Source organism: Saccostrea echinata, unplaced genomic scaffold (genome assembly GCF_033153115.1).
Source record: "Saccostrea echinata isolate AGI-Se365-2 ecotype Australia unplaced genomic scaffold, CSIRO_AGI_Sech_v1 ptg000023l, whole genome shotgun sequence".
Classification (NCBI taxonomy): Eukaryota; Metazoa; Mollusca; class Bivalvia; order Ostreida; family Ostreidae; genus Saccostrea; species Saccostrea echinata.
The window spans coordinates 15,724,094-15,737,474 of NW_026889772.1; the positions used below are offsets into that span (position 1 = coordinate 15,724,094).

The window sequence follows — 13,381 nt, forward strand, 5'->3', positions numbered from 1 at the left end:
AGAGAGAGGTCTTTGTTTTCAGGGGATGTGTTACCAGACCTAGAAGAACTACCACCTGATGATCTTCTGAGTATTTTCAAAGATGGAGGTAAGTGTTGACAAAGTGAACATAATATCTAATAGATATAGGTTTTATTTGTAGATCTGATTCTCCATCAGGAATGACAACTTGAACCAAATGCACAGAACAATTTTTGTGGTTGCTTTTTAATTTGTTGTTCTGTAAATTAAATGTACTTCCAGTTTCAACATTTGCAGGTTGCCGGAATTTATTTGTTAGAAGTCAATGTCAAAAGCTGATAAGAAATTAATCATGGCTCTATAAATAAGTACATGTATTAAATGAGATGAGTTTTGCTTCTAATAGATCTCCCTATATCAGAGGAACAGCCTTCGACCAGTCAACCCACAGCAGGACCCAGTGGGGAGCTTCCAGACATCCTGTCTGACGTGGAAACCACTATTGATGTTGATAAAATGCTTCCTGATGGTAAGTTTATAATTCAGGCTACATACTTCATTTTATACTTTCTTAATACATAGTATGAGAACATTCTTAGAAATTTCTGCAAAGTTATAATGGAAATATGAGGGAGAAAAATTCTCAAATACAGCACATAAATACATGTACAGAGAAAATGATGATGAAAGGGAATCAAGACTGCTTATTTTACTGTATATTCCTAAATGTAAGTGAGAAGCATCACTCCTAAAATTAAAGTATTTTAATTTTTATACTGGTGAAATACATGTGAAAATTCTAGATCAAAGTCCACTCCCAAATTCATGTTCTTGCATTTTGGCACCTACAAGTCATTTGGGGATATCAAGTACTCACCTTCAATAAGGAATCTACAGTATTAAACAAATTTCTACCTAACTGAAAGAAACCTAACTTTGAGATAGAGATTGATCAATATTATGATTATGCATCAATGTACATTATGACTAAAAGTACATGTACATAAACTAGTTTACAGTATTTAATATCTTGCAAGATCAGGCTTAACAATTATTATCTCACTTTACAGATTTGACTCAGATAGATGGACAGACAGTGGATGACATATTCAAGGGAGTCCTTCAACCTGATGGAGATCCTAATCAATGTAATCAGTCAAACAATACAAAATCAGATATTAAACAGTACACAATTTTCTTAGAACTTCAGTAGGATAATAGAATTTTCAATGCAAAAGTAAAAGCGATTTTTTTCTTAGCCTGTTGTATCTAATGCATGCAAAGTAAATGCTTAAATATTGAAAAATTGCAGCTGTACCAGGTGGAGGACCTCAGTTCCCTGTGGGTGGCCCCTCTGTACCACGTCTACCACCCCACATGCAACACCCAGGACAGATGCCACCAATGCCTGGAATGCCTTACGGAGACTTCAGGTACTGTTTCGCTCTTTGGCTCAAAGGATAACAGTGTCAAAAATTTGTGATATTCAACATTTAAATGGAAACTTAAAAGCTTTTGAAAAGCAGACTGAGTGGTATTTTTGAGAGTTTTTTTTTTAAAAAGTGAAATGGTGTATCAAAAGAAAAATGCATTTTTATTGTTCAGTAAAATTTGTTTGGGAAAAAACCCATTCCGTTCTTAATTGTAATTTATTGTTTGACAGGGCGATGGGAGGAGAACAGCCCTCCTGGCAACAGGTGGGGGCTGATGGTGAAGATGGTGGAGGCACCACCACAAGCCGCCGTAATATGCTGAAGTGGGAGTGTGATGAGGACCTAGGAGAGAAATCCACCATTTCTGCCGTGTTGTACTGCAATCTGAGGCATCCAGAGCTTAAACAACAATACCCAGGTACAGTGTTAGCTTCAACAAGACAGGTATATTTAAATGTGTAAAGTTTAGGAGGTAGATGATTGTTATTTGAACCTGAGAGGGACATGTTTTCACTATCAGTTTGGTGAGAAGTTTGTATTTAAAGATGAAATACAGGAATTTTGCTTTTTATAGTAAGATTTTTGATTGAATTTTTATTTTTTAGAGATTTATAATACCTTTTTCATGGTATTTTTTTAATAGATTGGTCAGAAAGAGTTAAGAAAATTGCCAAGGCTTGGCGAGAGTTATCCTCTGATGAGAAGCAACCTTATTTGGTGAGAAATAGGATCTATTATTGAATATTTCGTCAAAAAACATTATAATCAGTATTTGAATGTGCATTGTTAATTCTTTCAGTATTACTGTGCAGGTTTTAAATGAAAAATTATAACTGGTTTGCCTGTTAATGATTTTTTTTTTTGTCTTTTTCAGATGCAGGCCAGGAAAAACCGAGCTAATACTAAGGTATACTGTATACGTGGAAAATTTCACCCCCGTTTTATTTTCACCCCTTTCACCCACTCACAGGTGTGCGAATTTTAAACGGGGCAAATTCAAAGAACATAATATAATTTCTTAAACAAAACTGTGACTGAGCGAATTTAAAACGGGGCAAAATTGCTTGCAAGTGTGAAAGGGTGAAAATTAAATGGGGTGAAAATAACCCTGTATACAGTAGTATTAAATTACTCTTGTTACATCTGAAACATACCCCAGTATAAAATTGTAATTTATAGACATGTCATGCTAACGAGGGTTGTCAGTAAAGTTCGTGGACAACATTGATATTTACTGACAAACATTGATAAAACATATGAAACTATTATTTTCATTAAATTGATGTTTCAGTTTATTAATATGCAAGTTTTAATCACAAACAAAGCACAAATAGTTATATTTTATCAGATACAAAAAAGATACACACTCATACCCGGAGCAGTAAAACGAAAATCCTTGACGTTACTCGATGTCAAATGCTAAATACATTTAAGTTTTCTCAACGCAGTCACCGTTTCACTCAACACATTTCTTATGTCGTTTCAACCAGTCATCAAAAATGTGCACAATCTATTCTGGTTTCATACATGAAATAATATTTAACAACTTCCTGTCTCAGATCCTGCAAATCATCAAACCTCTGTCCGCGTAAAACGACTGTATGTACGAAAATATGGCAAAGTCAGGTTACGAACTTCATTTTTTACAGCACTACAATCTCGAAACGATGGTCTTCCTTCATGCATGTCATCCAGTAAACAGTCTCTTTCATCCGAAAATCTTCTGTGCCACTTAAACACTAAAGAATAGATTACTTTACTATGATTTCCCGACTGTTTAAGGAATTTATGGGTCTCTGTTGGTGTTTTTTCCGATGTCTACACACAATTTTATCACTACTCTCTGCTCCACCTTTTCTGAAAACGTCCCTTTTTCGAACAATGACGAAACTATCTTAAAAACTCTGACCTCGATTTCTCTGCCATTTCGAAACTTTGAACGTTCAAATTTTACAGGTTTGACGTTATAACTTTTGTCAACCTTATAATGTAAAAGCCATCCAAATTTCCGTGGAATTTTACAAAATACAAATGAAATGTGTAAAGTGATTAATAACTTTTTAATTAAAACTTTGTTGTGCTCTGGGTCACCATCCCAAGTTTGATAATGAAGTCATAATTGTAATTATACACTTAAAATTGAATAAAATTTTTCATTTTGTAATTCACATATAGTAAAGGATTATAAATATGCTAATAATAAATATATATGACGCAACTTTTATTTAAATTTTAGCTTGTCCACGAACTTTACGGACAACCCTCGTACATGTATGTTATCTAGCTAAAATGTCTCAGTGCCTCTATATTACTGAGTATTATTTAGATTAAGGGATTTACTTTTTGTGGTTACTGTACATGTTTTTCTGCAGCAGACACAAGAATTTAAAAAGAAGAATAAACCCCCAATAATGGGACCGCCAATGCCTCCAGGACCCCAGGGACAAATGCCTCTCGCTCAAAATTCTCCTTATCCACCTCAAGGTGACAGTAAGTAATAACTTTGTATCAAAATAATACATATATGATATGTAAGATTTTCTTTATGGGTAACATAAGATCAGAGCAGGAATCAAATCTTTAGCGTCATTGGTACATTCGGGTCATGTACGTAAATGGTAGTCCTATTGGAGGAACATATCAGTAAATTTTTTAAGCGTCGTTATGTCTGCATCATTTCATTTATTTTCATTTTATTTATTGTGTACATATTGAATCTTATTTTAGATATGGGTTCCCCTCTTGGCATGAGTCCTTCTAACAGAGTACCCAGTAGTCCCTCTGTGATGACCACACCAGAAGGTATTTCCTCGTTTAGGAAGGATTTAAATTCTTAATGTAACTGTAACTACGTTGATGTGTCCTTTGGTTAGGCCTGTAAATACTGAGGTCCCATGCTGGCATGAGAAGTATCCCTCACTGCTCAGTGTCCATAAGTTCCTAGTACAAATGTAAATTTGCAGCCTTCCTTCTCAAAAAGACTTACATGCAATAGAGAGATTAAGAAATTTTATGTAATTGGACTTGTACATTGTAATTAACAAGTTAGGATTACATGATCATGTTAACAGTACATTTCTTGTTTAATATATATTAATATATGCACATTATTTGAAAAAAATCTTTCATGATTAGTGTGTTTTGAGTTTAACACTGTATAAAATAGGATTTTTTGATGATAAAATTAAGTTGTTTTTGTCAGTATTCACATTAACTCTTCAGGTTTTCGAAAAACAGACATCTTGAAATAAATAGCAAATAAGGAAATATAAGTTACAAGTTTGGATTTGCAAGTGCTCGACCCTCTTTTCGGAAATGGATATGTGTAGAAAATTGTCAATAGCAAATGACCCAATACCCAGGGGTCCGTTTTACAAAAGAACTTACGATGTAAGACCAAAATTTAAATCTGCTTATAACTTTCTAATTTACATTAATTAAAAAAGGTTTTAATCTTTTTAATAGAAACATAGATATTTTTATGCTAGCAATTTTAAAAAGAATCATTAATTTTGCACAATTTTACAATCATTTTAAGTTTTTGGTCTTAGTTGTAAGTTCTTTTGTAAAACGGCCCCCCAATTTCCAAGGGGAATCCCCTCCTACACATTTGCATACACATTGGCTTGCTAAACCTCTCTAATGTTTAAGGAGTACAAACATATGTTCAAGTTTCATGTGTACTTATGTGTACTCAACTTGATGCATAGATTCTTCAAGAAACAATATTAAGAATAGGATACCATTATTATCAGTGAGCATACATTATTGTGAAAAATTAAAGACACTGAAAGCATTTTGATACTGAAGTGAAAATAGAACTGTAATTTAGGCGGAAGAGCAAAATGTACGAGCCATTTCCTGAAGGTGCACTTTGTATGGGGCTTGTTTATTAATTAAAGAAAGTAGATCTAGTGTTCACATTGTTTATAGCTCTTATTGTTTCTGGATAATTAGGAATAGAAGCAGAGAAATTTCAACTAAACTCTCAGTAAAAATGTAATTCTCAGAAAGAGATATCCAAAAGTGGAACTAATGGTTACCGACTCGTCAAATAGGTACATGTATAAAAAAAAAAACAAAAATTTTAGGTTTGCGTTAAGGTATTTTGGGCCTTTGTAACAAGATTACTTCTGTTTCATGCATTCATCAGAGATGCACTGGAAGTGAGAATTCTGAAAATGTTGGCATAGAAACAGGACACATGTAAAGCTCAAAGATCAAGAAGAGTTGTGATTTTGATACATGTATTTGCTGAAGGATTTCTTCAGTTTGTTTCAATGTATAGTGAGATGAACCTCTCTACATACAGCTTCTTAAATGGTTTAAGATATGTTAATTTAAAAAGCCTATGTTATCTGATACTAAGGTTTTCAAATGAATCAGAAATTGGTCTTGATTGACAGGTCACTCCCCTGGTCAGATGCCGGGTAGTCTACCAGAGAGTCCCCTTAGTCACCCCACCACCCCACAGGATCCGAGGATGATGGCATCACATGGTGACCCCTTCAATCCAGGTGAGCATCTTAAAACCATTGAATTACGTGTATATGTAGAAAATCTTAAGTTAGTTTAGAGTTAAAGTTAGATAAGATTAAGTACCCTTGAACTTTGTTAGCTGGAATATCAGTATATTTGATACCAGGAATATGTTGAGTAGAGAATCATAACCTTAGTATGAATTGTAGAGTCAACTTTGTTCTCTCAATGCCAGCAACATGTTGAATTAAGTAAGCAATAATTACCTAATATCAACTTTGTTCTCTAAAGTATTGGATATACATGTACATGTATTATGGCTTTTTAAACTGTATTACCGTATATGACATTCTTTTTACTCACCTGAATGGAAGGTTCAAGTGAGCTTTTCCGATCACCTGTCATCCATTGTCTGTCTGTCTGTCCATTCCTCTGTTAACTTTTCACATTTTCGTCTTCTCCAAAACCACTGGACCAATTTAAACCAAACTTACCATAAAGCATCCTTGAGTAAAGGGGATTTAAATTTGTTAAAACACAGGGCCATGTCCTTGAAAAGAGGGAGATAACCAGAAAATGCAGAAATAGGGTGAATGTCTTGAAGAATCTTCTCAAGAACCAAACTTATGTGAAAGCTTCCTGACATAGTAGATTCATTCAAATTATGACCCCCAGGGGTATGGTGGGGCCCCAATGGAGGATCAAAGTTTTATAAGTAAATATATGAGAAAAAAAATCTTTGAAAAATCTTCTCAAGAATATCTTAAACATGATCAGTCATATTAATGTAAAAGCATCCTCAAATAGTGTACATGTAGATTCAAGTTTGTTCAAATCATGACCCCAGTGGGAGTATGGGGCCACAATAGGAGATTAAAGTTTTACATGTGAGCAGATGGGGAAGAAATTTGCTGATGAAGAACAGCAGGGCCAAAGTGACTGAGGTGAAAGTTGTGGCCCATGGGCCATTTGTTTTATGTTTTTTAGATCAGAGATAGAGGTTTTTCTTTTTTCAGCCTATTTGTTCACTTTTCAATCTTGACAATAATATTTCAGCATTACGAAATAACAGTTATGTTTTGGCAATGTCCAAGTGTTACATCAACCTCAGATAGAACTCTCAGCTATGACATACTGTTTCGTAAACACACCTTGTTTAGGTGCATATAAATATACAATAATTTTGAAGTGTCATTTTAATTCTTAAATTTCTTTTTAAGGTGAAATTGACTTTGAATTAGTTATTATTTGGAGTTTTATTTTATTTTACAGTAATGGCACCACCAGGAATGCGGCATCCTCAGGGGGGACCTCCTAGACCTCCCATTGTCCGAACTGCTTCAGGTGGAATGGACCCATACAGTCAGGATCCTTATGTTAAGCCTCCCTCAACTCCCATGTCAGGACCACAAACTCCCCAAAAGTCCCCAGCAAAACTGCAGTGGCCTGGTCAGGCTCAGGAGTCTGATTCCTATGAAAACCCTTCAGGTACTCCGATGGAGGGAATCAGTTCTGGACATGGTCCAACTCCAGGTCACCCATTTGATCCATATGCACAGCCACCTCACACACCTAGGCCAGGAATGGTTCCTCCACAAGGGGGTCCAAGGCCACCATTCTCTCGTCAGTCTTCTCTGCCAGCTACTCAGACCTCCCACACTGAGGATCCTTATGCTTTTCCTCCCAGTACTCCTGGTCCAAGACCAGCAGGAGAGGTCCAAAGTCCAGATGGTGGGGGGAGACAGCCAGGAGACATGTACCCTAGAATGGGAGATCATCTGCGGCCTCCATATCCACCCAGCTCAGTCCCAGGTTCAATGGGACAGCCATTACATGGTACAGCTTCTGAACTGTACAGAATGGGTGGACAGGCAGGCATGAGGCTCCCATTTAGACCCCCAGGTCCACCCACTTCAAGACCAGATGTCTATGGGCAACCTTTACACCCTGGTATGGAGCCACCAAGGGAACAATCTGCAGTAAGTCTTCAATGCATGAAAAGCCCACAGTGGGCTACACTGCATGGTTATTCAAGCCCACAGTGGGTTTCACTGCATGGTGATTCATTTGGGTTTTTTTTTTCACTAGAAAAAAAATATTACCCAACTCCTCGTGTTTGTTATACATGTATGTAACACTCCTTTCTACTTGGTACCTCATGAAGAGTACAATATTCTCCAGAATCCACAGGAAAAAACATCAACAAAGTCTCACCACTGTTAAAGGCACAACACAAGCACAGGTTTTTAGTCATGATGTTACACAAAGTTGGTTTTTTTTCCAAAGTCAAAAATGACAGAAACATTTTTTGAATTTGTTTCTGGTTTTGTTCAGTTACATGACTTTTCAAAGAGAAAAAGTTCAAATCATTCACTTTGAGTCCCCTTTAAGAGTGTTGTTTTTTGCAGGTTTACTCAAATGCTTTTCTGTTGCACACTAACCTTTGATTCTAATAATACAGTTAAATCAGAATCAACTGTGAGCACACAATTCAAGTAACTCCCTGCTCTGTTTAGTTTTTTTTTAGCTTCCTTGGATTTTTCTATTGCAAACCTCATTGGTAGATCTGTTGCTTTTGCAACTTATGGGGAGATTGTGAAAAAATTAAATACTATGTTAATTACACTGTTTTCTTGGTGAGGTTTGCAATGTAAAGCTTTCTGTTATTTTTGGTATATGTTGTATTAGGAAATTACCCTTGATGGTGTGAATTGCTGCAATTTGCATCTAAGAATTGACAAGTAAAGTCCAATAAGCAAATGATGGACAAGAAAGACTTCGGAGGTCTGTAGTGATGTAAAACAGTTATTATAAATTAGCATTAATTTAATAATTAAAAAAAATTACTTAAACAAATGATCCAAGGATACTAAAGATTTATGTATAGCAAGTCTGGTTCTTTTGATGCATGGCTATCACCTAAAATAGTCCTACCAAGCATGTGCTGATCTTGTCATTACTGACTTGAGAACTTACATCTGATGGAATGGAAATGAGCCAATCTATGTAACTCTAAATGCTTTTACATTAAATGATGCTGATTTAAGTATAAGTAGATATTTATATCAGCTGTTTCAAGTAGTTGTAGATACATGTATTTATATCAGCTATGCATGTTCCTTATTCAGTAATTCATGTATTACTAAACAGTAGAAATGAAAAGTATGACAATGAAAAGACAGAGCCTTAGGTGCTAATTGCAGCAATTGTATGTCGTAACACAAGTGGGGTTTCAGATAGGTTTAATTATTATGACAAAAATCTCTGTGTTCAAAATATACAGAGGTTTAAGGCAAGATTTCTGATGTGGTAAAATTGCTATGTTTCAAGCTTATAGTTATTTTAAAAAAATGCAGTTTGAAATTTTCTCAACACGTTTCTCAAAAATTGATATTAAATCTATGTTGGACAACCACTTGTGTGATTATTCATGTAGATAGCCCATGCCTGAACAGTCTTTTAACATTTTAAGTTAAAAAACAATTTTGTCCTTGGCAAAAATTATTTAGCTTACACAGATCAAAAGTAAAAGAATGCATAAATCCAATATATTGGCATAAATCATAAAAAGTTGGACAAGATTGTTTGAACACAAAGTTCACAATATTGATGTTGTAGACTTCACGCATAATTTTAGTTTTTGTTAACTCACTGGCTTATACTTTTCTCTTTTGAGTTGATGGTAGTCATTAATTGCTGACCTCTGACCTTTTTTTGTTGCCATAGTTACAGCAGATGTATGCTGCTGCCAGTAGACGTCATGCACTATTCCCTTTCTCTGGAATGTTTTCCTCTATTAAACATCCTTATTTGGTAAGTCTTAAAACAACAGGATTGTCTTCAGGTGATCAAATGCATGACAGCTGTAACCCCAACATAGCACACATCTTAATTTGATTTCTAAAATGGCATGCTCATCATCCAGGTTTTGATAGTAAATGGAATGTGTCATACAATAAAATTACCGTTTAATATTACTCCCCATCAAGGCATGCAGGGATAGGTTTTTATGTTAATCTAAAAAAGATATGACTTGCAGCATTGAGTCTCAATCTTTGATAATATTTGGTGTTACTATATGAGAATGTTGGCGTACAGACTTACCAGAAAATCCCATCTTCTTGTGTCTTTGTACATTTAGTTATTGTACTTAAGGCACATGAAAATAGTTGCCTCGAGCTGATAGAGGCTCTTAGATGTCAGATGGTCACAGATTTAGTTTGCACGTGCTTTTTGTTAACCTACTATACATAGCAGCTGTTTTCTCCCACTAGAAAATCTAACCTGCACCATATCTAACAAATCACAGAAGATTCTTGTTTTCTTCTGAATGTACAGAAAATTCAGAATCCATATTGGAGGTTAGTGTTGTTGTACCAGTACTTAATCAAATTAACAACTCCAGTCTCACAGCAGTGCACAATCTGGACAGCTGATTCAACGTCTTTTTGTTTTTGTTTCCCCTTAAATGGTAACTGAATGTCCAGTTATTTTATGTTGTGAGAATTTTTATGCACTTTATTTACCATCCGTACAAGATGCATCACCTTTACATGTAATTACATTGTACATACATGTATACTAGTACTAAAAATGTGTTTAATTATGAAGTTTTGTTCAAGCACATTTGTCTGTAAAAAATTCTCAACTTAGGCCATCTTAAAAAATTGGTTGGTTGCCCTCTCATGACCAACTGGCTAAAAATGGCCCGACTCAAAACTTTTTTTAACCTCCAGACAGCAATTATTTTATATATATATATATATATATATATATATATATATATATATATATATATATATATATATATATATATATATATATATATATATATATATATATATATTGTAGGCAATAGATTTTAAAAAATAAGCATTGTAATTGAAATTTTCCATGATAAAAAATTTTCTTACCTACCTACCGACCCAATTTTTTCTTCCTGAGTTGGGAAAAACAAAGTTGGCCTTATGAAAACACATGCAAAATATTTTTGGATTAAAAAAAAAAATTAAAGATGTTTGACATACATGCTGCTGCATTTTGATGCCTTTTTGCCTTCCATTGATTGGTTTTCTTATTTTTTAATCTTTTTTTTACCTTTATCTCTGGGGCGCCAGGGGGGATTATTTAAATTGAAACAGTTTACAGTCATCTGACACACTGACATATATATAAATATATAAATTCAAAAATGAGAATGTGGTGTACATAGCTTAACACTGGCAGGTACAGGTTTGATTGTTTTTCTTCCTTGACATGATTGATTGGAACCATTTCAAAAAGTATCTAAAATATGGAAAAAAATATATTGACTTGTATCCTTCCCAAGTTCACTAAGAATGATGTAGGGATGTTTAATATACTGATTTTGCTTGACAAGCAGGGATTGCAGGACAAGACATCAGCTGGAGAAACAAGTCAACAAGTGAGAAATATCCTACACAAGCAGGCAGAGTCCAGAATGAGGCAGGGCAAGGCCACACCGCCTCAGTCTCCCTGGGAGGGCCACCCACCAGGTAAGACTAAAAACAGCACCACCCAGCTCAACATCTGTATTAATTATGTCGTGTCATTTCAACATTAAATTGATGTTATCTACACTCATGGTCAATTCAACCTTCGCATTTATTCAAAGATTTTATGTTCAGAAAACAAGTAGAGTTTGGGAGTTTCAATAAAATAAGAATGGTTATGCAGATAGTTTAAAATCATGCTGAAAATTGAATTAAGAAAGGGGTATGGGATTACTGGCACAGTACTGCGGTACTGTTTAGAAAAATATTCAGTAGATGAGTGAAGACATGTAAACTAGTTAATGAAAATATGTTCAGGATCGTACATTTTCAGTACAATGTGTTATCTGTTGCCACTAATCTCTGTTTCATTAGATGTTTTAAAGATTTGCTTAACTAACCCATTTATATTATTTTTTCTGGTTCCTTTCATTGTTTTATGTTTTACTGGTTTTATTCTGGCTGGTAATATATATACATATAACGTGTTCCTTGTGTTATAATGCTAATTGTTGTCTTCCCAAGTCTGCGTTATAAAAAAGAAATGGAAAAAGCCTCACAGAAAGTTATTTATAAGGTACATGTACAAGGAGTCATTGAAAAGTCCTAAACATTATCAGATAAAATGTAAATCATTTATCAAGGGATGTGAATGTTCCAGATATCTTTGTTAGAACTGACGTTTGATTTTGTCAGATTCTATGACAGTCTTACTCTGATTACATGTAAAAATAACAGGGTAGGCTTTACATATTTTTATAGAAATTTGCTTTATGTCCATGTGCATCCATGTAATTTGTGTAGACGTCATTATGAAGTGTGAATGGTTTTAAGAGATTTCTTTCTTCTCTATGTGGGCATTTTGCCTGTGGAATTGCTGACAAGATTTAACAATTTAGCTTGGTCTTGCTCAGAGGTTTTTCAGCTTGTTTTTGTTTGAGAACTCCTGTTTAGAATATCAAAGTAACAACTGATAATGTGTATATATATGTCCCTGTGTTGGAAGTAATGCGAAATTAAATTGCATGATAGTCAGTGTCCAGAAGGTGTAAAATTCTGATTGTCATCAGGTAATCTGCTTGGGAGCAAAATAATAAGAGGAGTGAAGGTCAGGATGATCATAGTGATGTGGGGCGCTAACAGGGGATACAGGGCTGTATGTAGGGGACACAAGGGTGCACTGATTTCAGGGTGGGGCATGGTGCCTCTCCATTTACTCGTAGCTGAGACACTGTACTCTAATTTCTTCTGAAGTACTCTTGTTCTAACACTAGATATGTAAATATACAAGTGTAGATACTTAGTACTCTCTGGTAATACCCATTACTAATTATACTTTGTTTGTGCTGTGTGCTTCCACACTTTGATGTCTTTATTGCACTGCTTTTTACTACAGCCTATACTGAGGAGATGACCCGTTTCCCCGGGTCCAGAGGGACGTGGCCGGCCCCACCCCGAATGCCAGGGCCAAGGCAAATCCCCCACCCCACTGGTAGGTTTTCCTTTGGTAGTGCTGGCATCTTATTATCAAAATTAGATTTTCTGCATGTCCAAAAATTAATTCATTCTTGCAAAATAGTTTCATGATGTTGACCTTACCAGTAGGAAAACTTTTCAAAATTTGCATTAGAGTACATGTAGGTGTACTTCAGAATTCATGTAATCATGGTATGTTTTATATGGAAATATTACTTCTGTTTTAAGTCATTTTATTTGTCATGTTTGTTGAGGGGTTATGGCAAAGAGAAATAATATAAATAATCTCCTATGAACCCAGCTTGAAAATTCTTGTAAACTAAAGTTTAAAAACCAAATGATTTTTATTTTTACCTATTTGCAATTTACTTGATGCTCATTGTTGGCACGAATCTAAGCACCTTCCCTCCTTATTGATGTACACTTTTTTTTATTGCAATGCACATGTTTCATAATTGTATACAGAGACATTATCATAACAAAGGTTGTCCATTTTGCACCAACTAACCATTTCATTTA

General features: G+C 34.9%; 1 protein-coding gene across 1 annotated transcript in view; it reads left to right on the plus strand.

Annotated features, from left to right (window-relative positions):
- LOC133191259 (histone-lysine N-methyltransferase 2C-like) overlaps positions 1 to 13,381 on the plus strand; it is a 70,688-nt gene that overhangs the window by 22,338 nt on the left and 34,969 nt on the right. Inside the window, exons 30-43 of the mRNA XM_061327014.1 lie at positions 23 to 88; positions 368 to 490; positions 1,032 to 1,109; positions 1,274 to 1,394; positions 1,625 to 1,812; positions 2,038 to 2,111; positions 2,269 to 2,301; positions 3,770 to 3,884; positions 4,122 to 4,196; positions 5,801 to 5,911; positions 7,146 to 7,852; positions 9,600 to 9,686; positions 11,257 to 11,389; positions 12,783 to 12,878. Of these exons, the coding sequence (XP_061182998.1) occupies positions 23 to 88; positions 368 to 490; positions 1,032 to 1,109; positions 1,274 to 1,394; positions 1,625 to 1,812; positions 2,038 to 2,111; positions 2,269 to 2,301; positions 3,770 to 3,884; positions 4,122 to 4,196; positions 5,801 to 5,911; positions 7,146 to 7,852; positions 9,600 to 9,686; positions 11,257 to 11,389; positions 12,783 to 12,878 (2,007 nt within the window). The remainder of the gene's footprint in view (positions 1 to 22; positions 89 to 367; positions 491 to 1,031; positions 1,110 to 1,273; positions 1,395 to 1,624; positions 1,813 to 2,037; positions 2,112 to 2,268; positions 2,302 to 3,769; positions 3,885 to 4,121; positions 4,197 to 5,800; positions 5,912 to 7,145; positions 7,853 to 9,599; positions 9,687 to 11,256; positions 11,390 to 12,782; positions 12,879 to 13,381) is intronic.